The sequence below is a fragment of the Pelodiscus sinensis genome, chromosome 10 (genome assembly GCF_049634645.1).
Source record: "Pelodiscus sinensis isolate JC-2024 chromosome 10, ASM4963464v1, whole genome shotgun sequence".
In the NCBI taxonomy this organism is placed as follows: Eukaryota; Metazoa; Chordata; order Testudines; family Trionychidae; genus Pelodiscus; species Pelodiscus sinensis.
The window spans coordinates 45547682-45565349 of NC_134720.1; the positions used below are offsets into that span (position 1 = coordinate 45547682).

Consider the following 17668-nt stretch of genomic DNA (forward strand, 5'->3'; position numbering starts at 1 on the left):
ACAGATACACTCCCTCTCAGGAGTCTCCTCTTTTTGGAAAGTTCAAATATGGTAACCCTATTTAAACACACTGGATTCCACTCCCCGCATCTCCCTTCCATCATTTAGCATCCCGCTCCTTCCCTTATAGCAACCTGCGACTCTGCTTCTAGTGCCATGCCCCCTCCTTCACAACATGCAACTCTCAGGCAGGGCTGAAACAAGCAGTTTGCTCCAGGAGAAATCAGTGAGTAAAACCATGCCACGTCGTGGGAGTGTGTGGAAGGGGTGGTGGTGGTGGTGGTGGTGTTGAATAAGGGAAGGAGTAGCCTGCATTCCTGTGCCTACGGAAGGCCACGTCCGGGTGTGGAGGGGACAGGAAACAAGTCCCTTAGGTCTGATCGTAAAGAGCCCCCTCCCCGAGGCCAGGGGTGGTCACAGCCCCAGCCCTGCAGGACTTAGCCCCACCCTGGGCAGCTACGAACAGGTGGCGGGAGCGAGGCGCCCGTGGGATCAGCCAGCTCCCGCCCCGGCTGTGGCAATGGGGAGGGAATGCCTTTGCGGTCCCGCGTGTGCGGAGGAGTCAGAGACCCGTCCCCCGGGGGCTGGCCACCCCGCTGCCGCGCCTGGAGCCCTCAGGAAGAACGGGCTGGCCTGGGGTAGTCAGTCAGGCCTGGCGCGGCGGGGCTCGGGGAGGGAGCGAGCCCCCTGCTGGCCAGCGCCCCGCTGCGTGAGGGTGAGCGGGGGTCTGAGGAGGCGGCCTTGTGCCGCGGGGGAGCGGAGCCAGTCGTTCCTCCCCGCGCGTGAGGGGCTCGCGCTCGCCCAGCGCGGGGAAGGCCGCAGGAGACCCCGGCGAGGGGAGGGCGCTCGGGGTAGGGGGCAGACCCTCGGCCCGGCGCGCGAGGGGATTAGCCGCCGCGGGGAGCCGAGCGGGAACACCCCGCCCCCTCCCGCGCGGGGGGAGCCGGAGCCGCCCGGCTGCAGGTGAGGACTCCGAGAGGGAGCCCGGAGCGCGCCCCCCCCACCGTGGTGACAGTTTCTAGAAGCCCGTCCCGGCGTCCTTTGCGGTCTCAACATGGAGGAGCTGACGGTGGAAGTGCGCGGCTCCAACGGGGCCTTCTACAAGGTATCGGCCGCGGCGGGGGCGGGTCACGGTTTCCGTGTCCCCACCCCGGTCCCCCTCTCCCCCTCCAAACGAACCGTTAGGGCCGGGGCGCGGAGAGGGGGAGCGGGCCCGTGGGGCAGGGGTGCTCGGCGGAAGGGCAAGGCTGGAGAGCGAGTGCCCGGGTCAGGGAGGGTTGTGAGGGGTTGGGGTGCTGGGGGGGAGCTGCCAGGGGAAGGATGTTTGGGGGCTGGGGTGGGAGAAGACCTCTATGTGTGGAAGCGTTTGAGGAGGAGTTTGGGGGCGTGTAGATGCGGTGCGGGGCTAGTGCCTGGTAGAGTGGAAGGGAGAGCCTGGTTTCATTGGCTCTGAGGTAGGTTATCAGCTGAGCGAACAGAGGAAGGTTTCTTCTCTTTTGGGGGGGGTGTGTGTGGAATTGGATTATCTGAAGGGCTGAGGCTTTTAGTGGGAGCATTGGGGTGGTTTAAACTTCTGAAAATAAAAAGCCCAGATAATACGTGTAGGGAGTTGGAGTTTATTTATGTCATCAGAAAGCTTCCTTCACCACCACCCTCCCTGGTATGCCAGGATATTACAGGATCAATACAAAATACTCTCAGCTGTTGCCTGTCAGTCTTTTTCCCTAAGCCAGGCCTGAGATGTTTGAGAATCCCAACTCTTTTTATAGAGAGAGGCCTTGTGTGTTCCTTTACAGGAGGGCTGATTGCAGTTGTCATTGTGAACACTCACTGTATGCTCAGCTTCCTGGTCACTTAATTTCACGACTTCCCTTAATCACTTTAATCTAATCATGGATTTGTAGTCCACCGCTATGCAAGACAGTGATTTATTTGTCCTTTTCATGAGTTTCCTGGTGGGTGGGTCTATGGATGTAGGCTATATAGCATTTGGTAATTGGATAGTATGTAAAAACAAGTTTGTGTGTTAAGAACCATAACCAGCTGATTTCCTAAGTTTCTGTCTTTTTAAATAGATAGCTGGTTGATAAATTAGTAGGTATTTTAATGGAAAGAATTTATGGAGAATTGTAATCCTACTCTTAATAAATAGTGTTGAAATTTTTGTTTGGGTTAACAGTAATTTTAGGCTTAGACAATTCAGTATATGTTAGAAGTTGTGTAAAGATTTTTAAAGTAATCAGAATACACGTTAAAATGTCTCATCATAAGATGAGAAAAGTGAGAATTCTTGGGACTGGATCTGTACCATTGGCTCCGAGGTAGGTTTAGCACTATCAAAGATGGTTAATGAAAGTAATGGTCCCTAGAGTTGTGGCAGGGTTCTCTTTAAGCTGTGCGCCTATTTGGCTGAGCACAAACAATTTTAGGCCCACCAACCTCATTTGCAGAGCTAGGCAGCGGCACTCTCTACTCACTTTCTTGCTGAACCTGCAGCCTGGAAGGTGAGTGGTGGTGGTGGCCTGGTGGATTCTGGCAACCTGCCTCACGTATCCTGGTTCTAGCTATGGTGGAATGCCATGTGGCCTGGCTGGCTGGGCTGCGTGGTGGGCAGCTGCCCCTGTTTGCTCTGGCTGGAGCTGAGACATCCTCACCATGGCCCTAGTGGCCCATACTTCTGGGAGGCGGGAAGGGGGTCATGGAAATGGAGAGTATTGAAGATAAGCGTATGTCATCTCAGTAAAATACTTAAATGGTTTTGGGCACTTATGTATATTTTTACCATCTACTATCATACACACACATTAAAGCTGGTAAGAGTCTCATGAATGCTTTCCATAGATTCAACTCTCTGGCTTTCTTAGTATGTAGACTTTTGCTGTTATCTAGGGTTGCCAGGTGTACAGTTTTGATCTGGACAGTCCGGTATTTGAGCTTTCTGTCTGGGAAACACATAAATGTCCAGTATTTTCTAATTAAGTTTTTATTGTTATCATGAGTATCAGTACGTAGTTGTGTACTATTTGGCTGGTAGACACACTAACGCTGCGTGAGCGTGTCTACCAGCCAGGCAGTATGCAACTACACAGAGAGGAGAGGTGTGGGGGTGGGATGGACTTCCCAGGGCCGGATTCACCTGTGCACTCCTCTGGGACCATGCACAGGATGGGCAGCACCCCGGGATCTGGTGCACCCAGGCTGGCTGGTTTTCTACCTCCCCACCCCCCGCTCCCGGCCAGCCCCGCTCACCTGGACCCACTCCCAGCCAGCCCTGCTTCTTGCCAGCTGGCTCCCTTCCCTCTTCCCGCCCTCGGATCTCCTCTAGCCAGCCCCGCTCCCCCTGACCCTCTCTAGGCCAGCCCTGCTTCCCGCCGGCCAGTTCTCCTCCCCCCCCCCCCCCGCCAGCCTCGCTCCCCCTAACCCCCTGCCGGCCAGTCCTGCTCCCCTCCTGGCCGGTCCCTCTTCCCTCCCCTCCCAATCTGAGATCAAGTGTGTCCGGTATTTTTTTTAAACCATCTTTCTCTGTCACCATCTCCAATTCCCTTCTCCATGGTAGGTTTGGTTCTTTTTAATTTTTGGTTCTTTGATTTGATATTTTTTGCAGCTTTGGCTTCTGCAGAAGGGGAGCATACAGTTCTTATTATAGTTGATATTAACACATTGAATTGGCTAACAAAACTTGAACCTTTCACAGTATGTGACATTTCAGAGGTAATATATTGGCTCCTTAGTTAAAGCTGTGCTGGAAGTTGCATTGAAAGTAGAAATTAAACCTATTTTTTAAAATGAAGAATAAAGTGTATCTGGCTATTTTAAAATAACGTAATATAAAAAATAAATATTTATTTACTGCTTTAAAAGATATGGGCCAGATTCTTAGTTTGTATAAAGTGGCACAGCTACTTTGCAGTAAATAGTCTCAAACTTTTAAAAATTTAGATATATTTGTTTCCTATCATAAACGTTTATACAACACATTTTCAAATGATTCTGCAACAGTTTTAGTCTAACTAAAAAGTCTATGTTTAGAAACACTAGCATAATAAATTACAACAGGTAATTGTCATGTGGAAAAGAATCTCTTTATTTCAACACTAAAGACCCTTTTAAAGACTATTAAAGTATTATTAGACTATTACAGAAAGAAAAACAGTATTATCTTTAAAGCTGTCTCTGGTTTGCTGTAGAGCTTCTATATACAACCTTTCCTAGTTACCCTCCTACTTGGTTTCTTCATGCATTTTTAAAGAAATGGCACGTCCTCACACCTTTGCCCACTCGTTTTTCCTGTGAAAAATGTTGTAAAAAATTATTATTTACTGAGGAATTATAAAGTCAGACAAGTCAGTAGCTTTGCTGTTCATCAAGGTTTGGCAATATTCTGGTTTTGAGGAGGATTTTGCCCATCTGATTTACTTAAATTATCAAAGCTTTGGAAAAGCTTGTCAGATTGGGGCCTAAAATATGATGAGGACAAGGCAAGTAAATTGAATACCACATAATTTATTCTTTTCAGGGGCCTTCAAATGAGCCTTTTAAAACTCATTTTTATAGACTTTAAAGATCTTATGGAACTTACAGCGGTAGTGGGTTGTCTGTGTTCTTGATGAACACTACCCTTCCATATGTTCTGCTTGAAATTTTCCATGCACTTCTGTTGAACTTTACATCTCATAGGTACAGCTATTAGGGATTAAATTAGGTTTAATCAACTCATTGACTAGTCAATGGATTTTCCTTTGATTAGTGATAAGTGGGGGAGCCACAGTGGGGTTAGTGTCCGTCCCATTGCGCACCAACCTTTTAAATGTAATAAAAGCTTGCTGGCTCTTAATACATTTAAAAGGCTGGTGTGCAGCTCTGGGGACCCAGCTTGTGCCAGGTCCTCCCTGCTGCTCTTCTGCTTTTAAAATGTATTAAAACCTGGCAGGCTCTTAGTTGGTGTGGAGGAGGGAGTCTGGAGTCTGGGAGGGAGTTTGGGTGAAGGAGGCAGTTGTGATGGGGCAGGGAACTGGAGTGCAGGGTCTGAGATGTGACCTAGAGTAGAAAGGGATTGTGATCTGGGGCAGGAGATTGGGATGCCAGATCTCGGAGGGAGTATAGGTGAAAGGGAGAACAGACGGTTTGGGTATGTTGAATGGGGGTGGGGGGAGGACAGAGGGTTGGTGCAGGGAGGAGCTAGGGTGCCAGAGGCAGGCTGTGGCCAGCAGTCAAACCTGCATGCAGAGCTAAGGTTTGTAGAGCTTAAAACATTTCCCAGCTAGCCTGCCTGCCTGGTTGTCTGGCCATGTACTTCAGTGAGCGGAGGAGAGGGGATGTGGTTCTTCTTGGCTTCCTGTTATTCAAAGAAGCAGCTCCCATTGGTTGGTTTTTGTCGAGAAACCAGCCAATGGGATTGTACTGGGGGCAGGGCGGCTCCTGATACTCCCTCCTCTCCTCCCGCCCCCCCCCCCTACAGTTTTGCAATAGAAAGAAAGCCAGGCAGCCTTGTTTCTGCACAGCTGCGGGACAAGCAGGGGAGCCTGCTGGGGCTCCACGCTGCTTCTGCGGGCCGGATCCAGTGGCTTGGTGGGCTGTATTTTGCCCAAGCCTGATATAGATGGTACTTGGTTCTGCCATGAGTGCAGGGGACGAGATTTGATGACCTCTCAGGGTCCCTTCCAGTTCTGGTATTCTGTAATTCTATTACATTCAGACTGGTCTTGTTTGTGGAGCAATTAATGTGTTAAAACAGAAGAGGAAACATTTTTCCTGGTAATCAGGTTTCAGGAAAATGTTAATGTTATATAAAAGATTTCAATTACAAAAGTTTAATGGCTTAAAGTATTCTACCTTGTACCTTTCTTTCAGTCTACTCTATAATAATGCAATCTTTGTGTAAGCTAACAGTTTTTTGAAATAGAGTTTAATTTAGTTAATATTTTCTTTTCCACTTCCTGCTCCCATTTCCTAAATGCAGAGAGTTTGGGATTGCTCTGCTCATACCACTTGTACGACCATCAGATAGTGATAACATCTGGTCATTACTTTTCTATCTGAAGCAATGGTGGGTGTGAGATGGAGACAGGCGGGAGCCAGTGCACGTGGGGAGCCAGTGCATGTGGGGAGCCAGCTTTTAAGACTGCTCCTACCAGCTCCTGCGGAGTCGCCTCCCCTCCTTCCCCATGCAGCTGCCTCTGTATCAGAGGCACCTGCATGTGGGGGGAGAAGGGCAGGAGGTTCCGTGGGAGCTGGTATGCATGGGGAGCTGGCTTAAAAGCTGGCTCCCCATGTGCGCTGGCTCCCGCCTGTCCCCCCATGCTGCTGCCTCAGTTAATCCTATCGACTACATGCCGCTGTATCAGAGACAGCAGTGCAGGGTGGCAGGCAGGAGCTGCCTGCTCCCTGCATGTAACCTCTGACATTTTTTAGTGATTACATGATTACTTAACCACATTTTAACGTCCCCAGTCTAGACCAGTGATTTAAAGGTGAAAGAAATCTATTACTGTTCCTCTGACCCAAATACTTACTACTTTATAGCTGAACAGTGTCCTATATAAGAACAGCAATACTAGGTCAGACCAAAGGTCCATGTAGCTTAATATCCTGTCTTTCTATAGTGACCAATGCTAGGTACTCCAGAGAAGTGAACAGGATCTAGTGGATCATTCCCTGTTGCGCCAAGCCTCTGTTTGCCAGAAGCTGGCAAAATTCACCATCCATGGTCATCCTGGCTAATAGCCATTGATAGACCTATGCTCCATGAATTTATCTAGCTCTCTTTTGAACCCTGTAATAGTGTTGGTCTTTACAGCATCCTCTGGCAAAGAGTTCCATAGGTTGAGGGCGTTGTGTGAAGAAATACTTGCTTTTGTTTTAAACTTGCTGCCTTTTAATTTTAATTGGTGATCTACTTCTTGTGTTCTGAGAAGTAGTAAATAGTACTTCCTCATATATTTTCTACACACCTGTCGTGATTTTATAGCCCCCTGTCAAATTCCACCTCTGAGTCATCTCTTTTGCAAGCTGAAAATTCTTAGTCTTATTATTTTCTCCTCCTATGGAAGCCATTCCATATCCCAAATAGTTTTAGTTTCTCTTTTCTGAACCTTTACCAATTCCAGCATATCTTTTTTTAGATGGGATGATCACATTGGCATGCGATGTTCAAGATGTGGACATGCTATGGAATTATATTGAGACAGTATATTTTCAATTATCTGTCCCTTTCTTTATGATTCCCAACATCCTGTTATCTTTTTTGATTGCTGCTGACATTTAATTTTTTCAACTATAGGGGCGATATGCGTGTGAGGCATGAGGGGGCATGAGCCCTCCTGCACATTGTGGATAGGAAGGACAATGGGCCAGCAGCCGGCAGGGCCAAAGCCTCTGGTTGGCCTGGGGGACTGGGACTTGTGGGGTGGGGAAAGGTTGGAGGGGGAAGTTGGCTCCCACAGCAGAGCTCAGGCCTCCACACTCACTGGGCAGTGCTGGTGGGAAAGCGGAGGGACCCGTCCCTAGTTTGCTGTGCTTCCCTCTAAGGATGTCAATATGTAATAGACTAAATGATCAATCAGTAATCCTGGGTTTATCAATTAATCCTGTCGACTACATGCACTCTCCCCTCCCTCTTGCTGCCTCTGTATGCCACTGGTGCATTTTGAGCCAGTTCCCCATGAGCAATGGATCCTGCAAAGCTTCCTGCTCCCCCCCCCCCCCCACGCTGCTGCTTGTGATAGAGAGGCAGCAGCGCAGAGGGTGAGGGGGGCAAATGGGAACTGGTACACTTAGGAAGCTAGCTTTATAGCTGGCTGCTCACACATACAGCTGCTCTCCGAGTTACGAACAAGTTATGGACCAACACTTGGTCCGTAACTCGAAGTGTTCGTAATTCGGATCCCATAGAGTTACATGGCGACCATGCTGTTCGTAAGCGCAGATTGCTGTTTGTAACTCGGATCTGCGTTTACGACCGCTTTGGTCGTAAGTGTGGATGGTCGTAAGTGGATGTGGTCGTAACTCAGGGAGCAGCTGTATTGGCTCCTGCAGAACTGCTTGGCCCCCTGCTCTGCTGCCTCTCTATCAGAGGCAGCAGCGCACGGGAGGGGGGGAGAGCGGAACCCAGGGGAGGCTGCTGTGGAGCAGCCTCTGTTCACGGTGGGCTTGGGCTCATGTGGACAGAGGCTGCTCCATGGGATGTTGGTGCAGCCTATGTCTGTGGGGAGCTTGGGCCCCTGTGGAGAGGTGCTACTGCCCTGTGCTGGCAGACGGGAACCTGTTTGCAGGGGGAGATGTTTTTTGGACCAACTCCTGCCAGTCACCCTGCACTGCTGCATTTTGTATGTAAGCAACCTGCTTGTGGCAGCATGGGGTTTCCTGGGCGTGGGACTGGGAGAGCACTGACTGCTGGCCCGGCCTCCAGGGACTATTGAATAATTGCGTGATGGATGATATTTTATGTGGTTACATGATTATACAATTATACTGTATCTAAAATCCCTACTTCCCTTGGCTCCTGTCCCATTGCTTAGAGGAGGGGGTGGGACCACTCCCTGCATTCACCAATGGGAAGTAGAGTGATGTAGCCCGGGAAGCAGAGTGGACTGGGCTGGGGTGGTTTGCTTTCCCCCACCACTGCCAATCAGTGCAGGGGGGACCATCTACTGCAGCTGGCGCCAGACCCTTGCTAGTCCTGTGGGTTGTATCACTAGGGAGAGGGAGTTCTAGGGAAGAGGTGGGGTTAAGGTGGAGCAGACGCAGGGAAGGGTGGAATAGGGACAGGGCCTGGGATGGAATAGGGTTTGTCCTGGCTCTCTCCCAGATTAGGGGTGGTGTGCAGGAGTCACATAGGGGAGACAGTCACGTCACCAGAGCTCCTGTTCAGAGAACTATTCATAATGATTTCAAGCTCTTTCTTGAGTGGGAACAGCTAATTTAGACCCTCTCATTTTATATGTGTAGTTGGGATTATGTTTTCTGTTGTGTATTACTTTGCCTTTATCAGAATTAAATTTGATTTGATGTTTTGTTGCCCACTCACCTAGTTTGAGAGATCCTTTTGCAGCTCTTCACCTGCACTTGTTTGGGATTGGACTGAACTATCTTGAGTAATTTTGTATGGTCTGCAAATTTTGCTACCTCACTGCTGCTTTCTCCAGATCATTTATTAATGTTTAATAGAACTTTGGGGGACACCACTGTTTATCTCCGTCCATTATAAAAACTGACCATTTATACCTACCCTTTATTTTCTATCTTTTAAAGTACAGGCAGTCCCCGAGTTATGCGGATCCGACTTATGTTGGATCCGTACTTACGAACGGGGCTTTTCTCGCCCTGGAGGACGGGGGCGGCGGGACCGCCCAGACGCCCCGCGGTCCCGCCGCCCGCGTCCTCCGGGGCGAGAAAAGCGACTCCGCGTCTCCCTGGTCTGCTCCCTCCCCCCCCCCAGCAGACCAGGGAGATGCGGAGCAAAGCCGTGGAGGATGCGGGCGGCGGGACCATGGCGTGTCTGGGCGGTCCCCCCGCCTGCGTCTCCCTGGTCTGCTGGGGCGGGGAGGCGCAGCTAGTGGGTCCCCCCCCCCCCCCCCCCAGCAGACCAGGCTTTTCTCGCGGACGCCTGCGATAGAGCAGCTGGGGCGCTGCCAGGTTGGTCCCGCAGCGCCGCTCCTCGGCGCTACTAGACCAACCCGGCAGCACCCCAGCTGCTCTGCCCCGCCCCAGGCGTCCTGATTCAGATGCTGCTGGTCATTTTCAGCAGCGGCTGAATCAGGACGCCTGGGGCAGAGCAGCTGGGGTGCTGCTGGGTTGGTCTAGTAGTGCCGAGGAGCGGCGCTACTGGACCAACCCAGCAGCACCCCAGCTGCTCTGTTCCAGGTGTCCCCAAGTCAGCCGCTGTTGAAACTGATCAGCGGCTGATTCCAGGAAGCCGGAGGCAGAGAAACTCTGCCCCGGGCTTCCTGTAGTCAGCCACTGGTCAGTTTCAGCAGCGGCTGAATCTGGACGCCAGTTCCGATTTACGTACAAATTCAACTTAAGAACAAACCTACAGTCCGTATCTCGTACGTAACCCGGGGACTGCCTGTAGTTGTCGTGAGAAGAGCTTCCATATTATCCTGGAGCAGCTAGCTTACTTTGGTTAAGAGCCTTTGTGGGGAAGGGAGGCTTTTGTACTGGAAATCTAAGTACACTATCCACTGAATACCCCTTGTCCGCTTGTTTGTTGAACCCCTCAGATAATTCTAGTAGATTAGTGATGCATGATTTAAAAATCCTGCTGACTCTTCATCAACAAGTTATGTTCATCTTTATGGCTAACTATTGCTTTTTCCTATAGTTTCAACCATTTTGCATGGTACTGAAGTCAGGCTTCCCAGCTTGTAATTCCTGGGCTCACTTCTAGAGAACTTTCAAAAAATTGAGTCGCATTAGCTATCATCCAATTATTTGGTTCAGAAGCTGATTTACAGTTAGTTCTAAAGAAACTCAGATGTGGAATTTCAGAAGTGGCTGCCATCTAGTCCTGGTGACTTATTACTGTTTAATTTATCAATTTGTTCCAAAGCTTCTGCTAATAACACCTTAATCTGGGACAATTCCTCAGATTTGTCACATATATTCAACTCTAGGACCAGATCCTGTGCTCCGCTAAGGACTAAACCAAGAATTATCTCTTTGGGTTCCAGGATCAACTGCTCCAAGAATCAGTCATTTAAGGTGTCAAATTACTTTATCACTGCATCCTGTCCTGAGATTTCATGTACTCAGTCAATATGTGAATAGTTGAAATCCTGTTTGTTATTTTAATAGCCTGTTTAATCTCCCTAAGCATTTCACAGTCATGATCCTAGTCAAGTGGGCAGTATTATATGCCTAAGCTATTTTCCTACAATGTAGCAATGGATCCAAATTTGTGTTTGTTTTGTAATATTTTTCTGGTAATTTTTCTTTTTTGGTAAAAGAAACACCCTTGCTTATTTAATTCTAGAGCATAGCTGAACATGCATTAAGGACAGAATAAGGAAAAAAGTCATTTGAATCAGTGGAATTTGTCTACCAAATGTTTTAAAATAAAAAAACTTTGCTCTTTGTATTTAGAATATTTTAAATGCTTTCTGAATGTAGGACCATTTTTTTTCAGCTTTAAATCCATAGTTATAAATAATCAGTGTTAAGAGCTTTGCTGAAATGTTACTTCCCACGGATATATTATTTTGAGACCAGTTAGTAAAAATAACAAAAATATTTAACGTCTAGAAATTATTAATATTGTCTGTTAGCAAAACCACATAAATAAAATATTTAAAAAATGAAGTAGTACAGTGTTAATAGAATTTGAAAGCTCTTAGATACAAATTTGATGGGTGCATTATAAGTGTGTGTGCGCGCGTGCGGTCAGTCGGTCAAAAGTAAAGAAATTTAACGCTGTAGTATTTAGCCACACTGCGCATATTCATTTAATGACATATTCAGCCACGTGAAAGACTAACCAGCAACCACATGAGTAACTATAAAAATTATATCTTTGAATTTTCAGATTTATGTGCATTTGTATTCTCAATGATTATTAACTGTAAAGTCAAAATATATTTTTTGATAAAATCAGGTTGATATATTTTTGAAAGATTATTTTTTAATCCAACACATATTTGTAATAAGTAGGCTTCCATGCTGAAAAATACACTTCATGGACCAGTAATATCTTCAGCATATACTCTGGGGATGTAAGCGACTAGTTGACTGATAAGCAGAAGCTTATTGGATAATCTACTAATCCCTCTACTAGTCGCTTCCCCCATACCGCCCTTGCTGCCTCTATCAGAGACAGCAAGCGAGGGGGAGCAGGAGCCTTCTTAAAAAGCCAGTTCTCCCCAGTACTGTCTCCGTGGGTCTCCCCTGCACTAGGATCTCCCTTGCCGGCTCTTACTACATTTAAAAATCAGAAGTGCAGCAGGGGAGACCCAGCATGAGCCGGGACAGCTTATTCCTGGCTCACGCTGGGTTCTCCCTGCTGTGCTTTAGCCTTTTAAATGTATTAAGAGCTGGCAGGCCTTTACAGTGGTCTCCAGAGTGGTGCCCGCGGGCGCCATGGCGCCCACCGGGGCATTTATGTGCGCATGCCTAGTGACCAGAGCTGGCCCGAGCCATTCTTGCGCCCTGGGCGCCCGGCACATGTGCAACCCCAGGCACGTGGCGCATGCGTGGCCCTACTCCCAGGCGCCCGGCATCTCCAAAAGGTTGGGGACCACTGTCTTAATACATTTAAAAGGCTAACGCTCAATGGGAGAGATCCCAGCATGGGGGAGATCCCAGCGCGAGCCAGGGCAGCTGATTGCCGCTGGGTTCCCCCTGCTGTGCACCAGCCTTTTAAATGTATTAAGAGCACTAACCCTGCTGCATCTCCCCCTCCTATCGACTAGTCAATTAAATTACATTTAACATCCCTAATATACTCCTTCTCTCTTACCAGTGAAAATAACATGCACTTATGTCTAGGTTAAAGTTGAACCAATATTGACTAATGCTTCAGGTAATCATAGAAAGTTGTGTGTGTACTAGATCTGGGCCACTCAGCTTTGGGAGCTCACAGCACATGCCAAGGGCCACAACTTAAGTGTGGTTGCATATATATGCAGGTAGCTTATTTCACATTGATGGGCATGAATACAAAGATTAAGGCACGACTACACAAGACGCAGACCTCATTTAAGTCAGTTCTGCTGATATTAATAAAATGCAATATTTACCTGATTTCAACTCATATGACAGCACTTTTAATGAGCAATGACAGTCCAGGAATTTAACTACTAAAACATATATCAACAGAAGACCATTATATTGACTACTTTTTTGTTTTGGCTCCCACCTGCGGGCCGCAAACAAACGGATTGTGGTCCACATGTTGAGTTGCCCTCTACTAGATGCTACTCTGATTCCCAAGGAATTCTGTCTAAGAAGTGATCAGTAGCAGTAAACTACCAAGTGGGCCAGGATAAGTAAATAATTCAAATAATTAGTTTTCATCAGCTTTTCTGTTTGTGCTTCATTTATTTTTTAAAAAGAGAGATGTATTGTTATCGGTTGATATAACCATTAAAACATGTTTCTTTACAGTTAAATAGAACTTTTATGTTCGGTTTGCTACATCTTTGGGCTAAATAGTAAAGTGCAACTACAGTAGACTTCCAATAATCCGTCATCTTTGGGATCCAGGAGGTGCTGGATTATCGGATATGCCGGAGTATCGGGAGGTACTCTGGTGGGGGGCTGTGGCGGGTCTTCCCGGACCCTCACTGCGACTGGCCGGGGGGGGGGGAGAGGGGTGAACCCTCCACCATTTTGCAAGACTTGGGGAAGAGGCGGGGCAGAGCAGTTGGGTTGCTGCCGGGTTGGTCCCGCAGCGCTGGCCCTCACCTCCTCATCCCCTCTCCTTCGCCGCCACTTGCAGCCCCAGCTGCCCTGTAGCAGGCGGCTGCGCAGAGCTTCCCCTGCCTCCCTGCAAAACGGTGGAGGGTTCGCCCCATGCCTTTCCCCGCCACCCCTGGCCAGACGCAGTGCGAGTCTCAGCAGACCCGCCACGGGTATAATCCCCTTCCCCTTTCCTCCCCTTCCCTTTCACGGCCTATGAGTGCGCATGGGGCTCACAGGAGCTTGAATTGTCTGGCTGGCTGGAGCACTTTTGGGTTCTAGTTGTGACTATCAGGAGTGCCGGACCACTGGATGCTGGACAATTGGAGTTTGTGAGTGTGTGTGAGAGAGAGAGAGCGAGAGAGAGAGAGATTTTATAGGTATACTGAAAAAAACAACAAATAGTCTGGTAGCACTTTATAGACTAACAAAACATGTAGATGGTATCCTATACATCCAACACTCTGGTCATCTGAAGACTGCCATCTACATGTTTTGTTAGTCTATAAAGTCTAGACCATAATACTTCCCTGAAATAATTCCTGCTTGAACTAGAACATATATATTAGAAAAATATGCAGTTTTGATTTTAAAATTGCCAAGAATCCACTGCAGTCCTTGGTAAGTAGTTCCAGTGTTCTTGTACTCAATTTTGCACCTGATCTCTAGCTAGAATGTATCTGGCTTCAGTGTCCAACCATTAGACCTTGTTATAGCTTTTTCTGTTAGATTGAAGAGCAGATTGTCAAATATTTGCTTCCCATTTAAGTATTTATAGATGATCAAGTTCACAACTTAATCTTCTCTCTAAGGTGTGTTTTCAATCCTTTAATCATTCTCATTTTTTAAAGCAGACATTAGTTCACTGGTGTAAAGTTCCTCTGAAATTCAAGATTTAAACCCAAATTCTCCACTTCCTTGCATTTTGCAAACAAAGGTTACAACACTTTATAGCAATTAATATCTCACATTTAATTAAACAAATATGGTGTTAGACAACTGTTTTCTGTATTAGTTAGATTTGCTAAATGTGATGTTGTTAATAATACTTCAGTAATTGGACAAATGTGTAACTAATTATATTTTAAAAAATTAGATATTGGCTCAATGCTATCAAAACTTTCTGTCTGCTCTAAAGATGTTACTCAGTGAGGAACAGATGTATCTTGTAGTGCTCTATGAAGGTTTTTAAATCTATGGTCTGGCAGACCCAGTAAGCTCTTTAGAGTGGTGACTGACTTTGTGTCTAGTCAGCACAGTAGAACCTTGGTCTACAACTGGGGGTCCTCAGTATTACCACAGTACAAATAATGAATAATAATAAGTGAGTTGTGATACTGAGGACACCTCAGGGAGAGTGTCTTGCCACTAACTCATTTAAATGAGAGGACTGCTACTTCTTTACGTATCTCCAACAATTGTAGTTGCTGCAGATTTGCATGAAGAACTAGGTGGTGTCAAGGGTCTGTAAGGTACAACAATTTAGGACTTAATGGGTCAAAACTGGGGATGTAAGAGTTTAGTTCATTAACCAGTAAGCTCATGCTCATGCTTATTGGCTTCCATTAATGATTAAACTCTGCCTAGGGTTCCACCTGCTAGCTCCATGCCTGGAGTTCCTCCTTGCTGTCAGCATGATTCTGCTGCCACCACGCCTGGGTGTTGCTTGCTATCTGCCATCCCAGCTGCTTCCTCATGCTGTGACTGTGCAGCCACCTGGCACCCCAGGATCCCTCCAGATTGCTAGCCCTATGGCTAGTGTCCTTCTACGCTGTGGACTTCAGAGCTGAGCTATGACCTGGTTGCCAGGCTCCAACTTGGCTGCCAATCTTGTTGTTGGGGTCCATTGTAGCCGCTCTGCTGCTGCCTGAGGTCCTGCCTTCTGTTCCTGTCCCCAGGATTCTGCTGCCACTGTATCTGGATCTCTGTTGCTAACCGACATCCTGATGCAGCCTGGGTCCCTCTGGCCTGCTAGCCCTTTGCCAGATCGTGGCCAGTAGCAATCCCCAAGGCATGGGACTGGGAGCCCAGCAGTGGGGCCAGCAGCCAGGATCCCTGGCACAGGTGCACCCTTCCAACTCTGTTATGTATGCCTAGGTACTTGAGTAAACATTTAAACGTGTAAATCATAGAATTTTGATTGGTCACATGGTTACTACTTTTTTGTTTTTTACATCCCTAGTCTAAATGAATTACCCAGTAAGGTGATGCTTATGAGTTAAACAGGTTAACCATTCGCATTTCTGATGTTCACCCTATGAGAAATCGCATATAAATAGGCAGCTAAATTATCTTCAGTTCCCATGTGGTTTTAAGGCATGGACATATGTTGATTACAAGCAGTATTCCAATTTAAGGTGACATATCCATGGATAACATTGGCAATATTTTGTTAGTTTCTAAGGTGCTGCAGGACCGTTCATTGTTTTTTTTTTTACATTTTTCCAGTTACAGACTAACTCGGCTACCCCTCTGAAGCTATTGGCAATATTGATATTTAAAAGAAAAGGCCAGAGTCTTTTTGGCAAATTCAGAAGCTATACATACTTTGCAGACTCAGTATCTGTGACATCTAGGTTTCAAATCTACATAACAGAGATATAACCTGACATATGGGACCGTAATGTAACCTCTATTTTCCTGGTTGCTCGCCTCCCCTTGTAATTATCTGTCTTATTCAGTAATATAAAGACTGGTTGCTTTCAAGATGGTTTGAGTCACAGCATTTAGAAGTCTCTCAGGGCTAGTAAAAAAAACCAACCAAATGGACCGAATTTCTTTATCTTCCTCTTTCAGCCATTGGATCGTGTTATACCTTTCTTTGCTAGATCGAAGAGCCTATTATCAAATATTTATTCCCCATAAAGATACTTATAAATAGGATGATCATATTTCCCTGTGTCAATTATAGGACTCCTGGTAAAATTAGTTTTATTCAAGTGAGTTCAATGGCAATCAATCAGAACTATGCAATACAGACATTCCAATTAACATCAGCCTGACTGAGCCCCTTTTAAAAAGATATACTGCGTAATTGGAGTCTTTTTTTTTTACTTTCTTATCTTTAAAATGTACACAAGTAGAGGTGACACATGCACAGTCTTGTACACCCCTCTCTCCCACAGAGTGGGACTGACCAACCTGACACAATCCTTTCTATTCAGTGCTCTCAACCCTCCATGCTTAGGTGGACCACAGGGACAGACCCACCTTTTCTAGCACCTGGCACACTAAGTCAAGGCAACATACGCAGGGCATGCAGCATTACAGGCTTCCCTCCCCAGATTTTTGTCAAGGTTTACATCAGAACCTCAGTGTGGTGCCTTTGGCACTATGGGGGATGGAAGGGATGGGAGCTGCTTCCCATTGCAGGGAGGTAGAGTGGGTTGAAGAGATGACCTGGCCTGTGTCTTCTCAGAAGTCCCCCCCCCCCCCCCCCCGCCGATCCCCTGTGGCTAGAAACAGTTTGCCTTTTGACTGACCAGGCAGGAAGGGTCAGCTAATACCTTGAAGTTACTGCTGGCCACCAACATAACCCAGCCATATCCTGCTCTCCCCTCCCCCTTGGGCAGGAACGGATTAAACCTTAAGGATGCGTTGTGCACCAGAGCCCTGGAAATCTGACTGTGGTGGCTTCAGCAATCCTGGCCAGAGAGCTGGCTCAGCAGGGAAAGTTATCTAGGAGACAAGGCAGTCTCATGCTTGGTAGGATCTAGGGCATGAGTGATGTATGAGGAGGGCGCTAAGCACCCCTGCCTAGGGGGCTACTGCAGGGTCGGGGCACAAACACTCTCGAAATAGCTTCCCTCCCCCTGGTCACTCCACAGCTTAGCTAAGGGGTGGAGAAGTTTTCCTATGCAGGGCTTTGGCACATGCAAGGCTTGACTTATCCTGGCCTTGTCTTGGGCCATCTCAAGGAAGGAAGGACCAGGCTCTTGGTGAGCTGAATGATCTGACCATGGGCTCGTTCTCCACACAGTGCTGGGAGTGGGTTACACCACATTGAGAGAGAGATGGAGGAGGAGAGCAGCTAGGGTACAAAGGGGCACAACAAGGAGATAATAATGGGGGGGGGGCATGTAAAGGGCTGATTGGTGGGCAGAGGCAATGATACACAACTGGCCACTGCCTGCCTGTGCTCACCAGCCACAGCAGCAAGCAGCCAGTGCTGTCTGGAAATAGGATGAGACTGGGGAGAGGTGAGCTGCTGACCAAGAGCCAGTATACAGTTATGGGGGAACAGTCAGCCCCATACACGGCAGCTTTGCCCAACCAT

The 17668-nt window shown here is 47.4% G+C and overlaps 1 protein-coding gene across 4 annotated transcripts in view; it reads left to right on the forward strand.

Annotated features, from left to right (window-relative positions):
- The first annotated feature begins 613 nt into the window (after nt 1-613).
- FXR1 (FMR1 autosomal homolog 1) overlaps nt 614-17668 on the forward strand; it is a 71934-nt gene continuing 54879 nt past the window's right edge. The window contains exon 1 of one of the 4 annotated variants that reach the window (XM_075938039.1): nt 614-1105. In XM_075938039.1, coding sequence (XP_075794154.1) covers nt 1055-1105 — 51 coding nt within the window. In that variant the 5' untranslated portion in view covers nt 614-1054. The remainder of the gene's footprint in view (nt 1106-17668) is intronic. The other 3 variants (XM_075938040.1, XM_075938041.1, XM_075938042.1) reach the window with 3 other exon arrangements.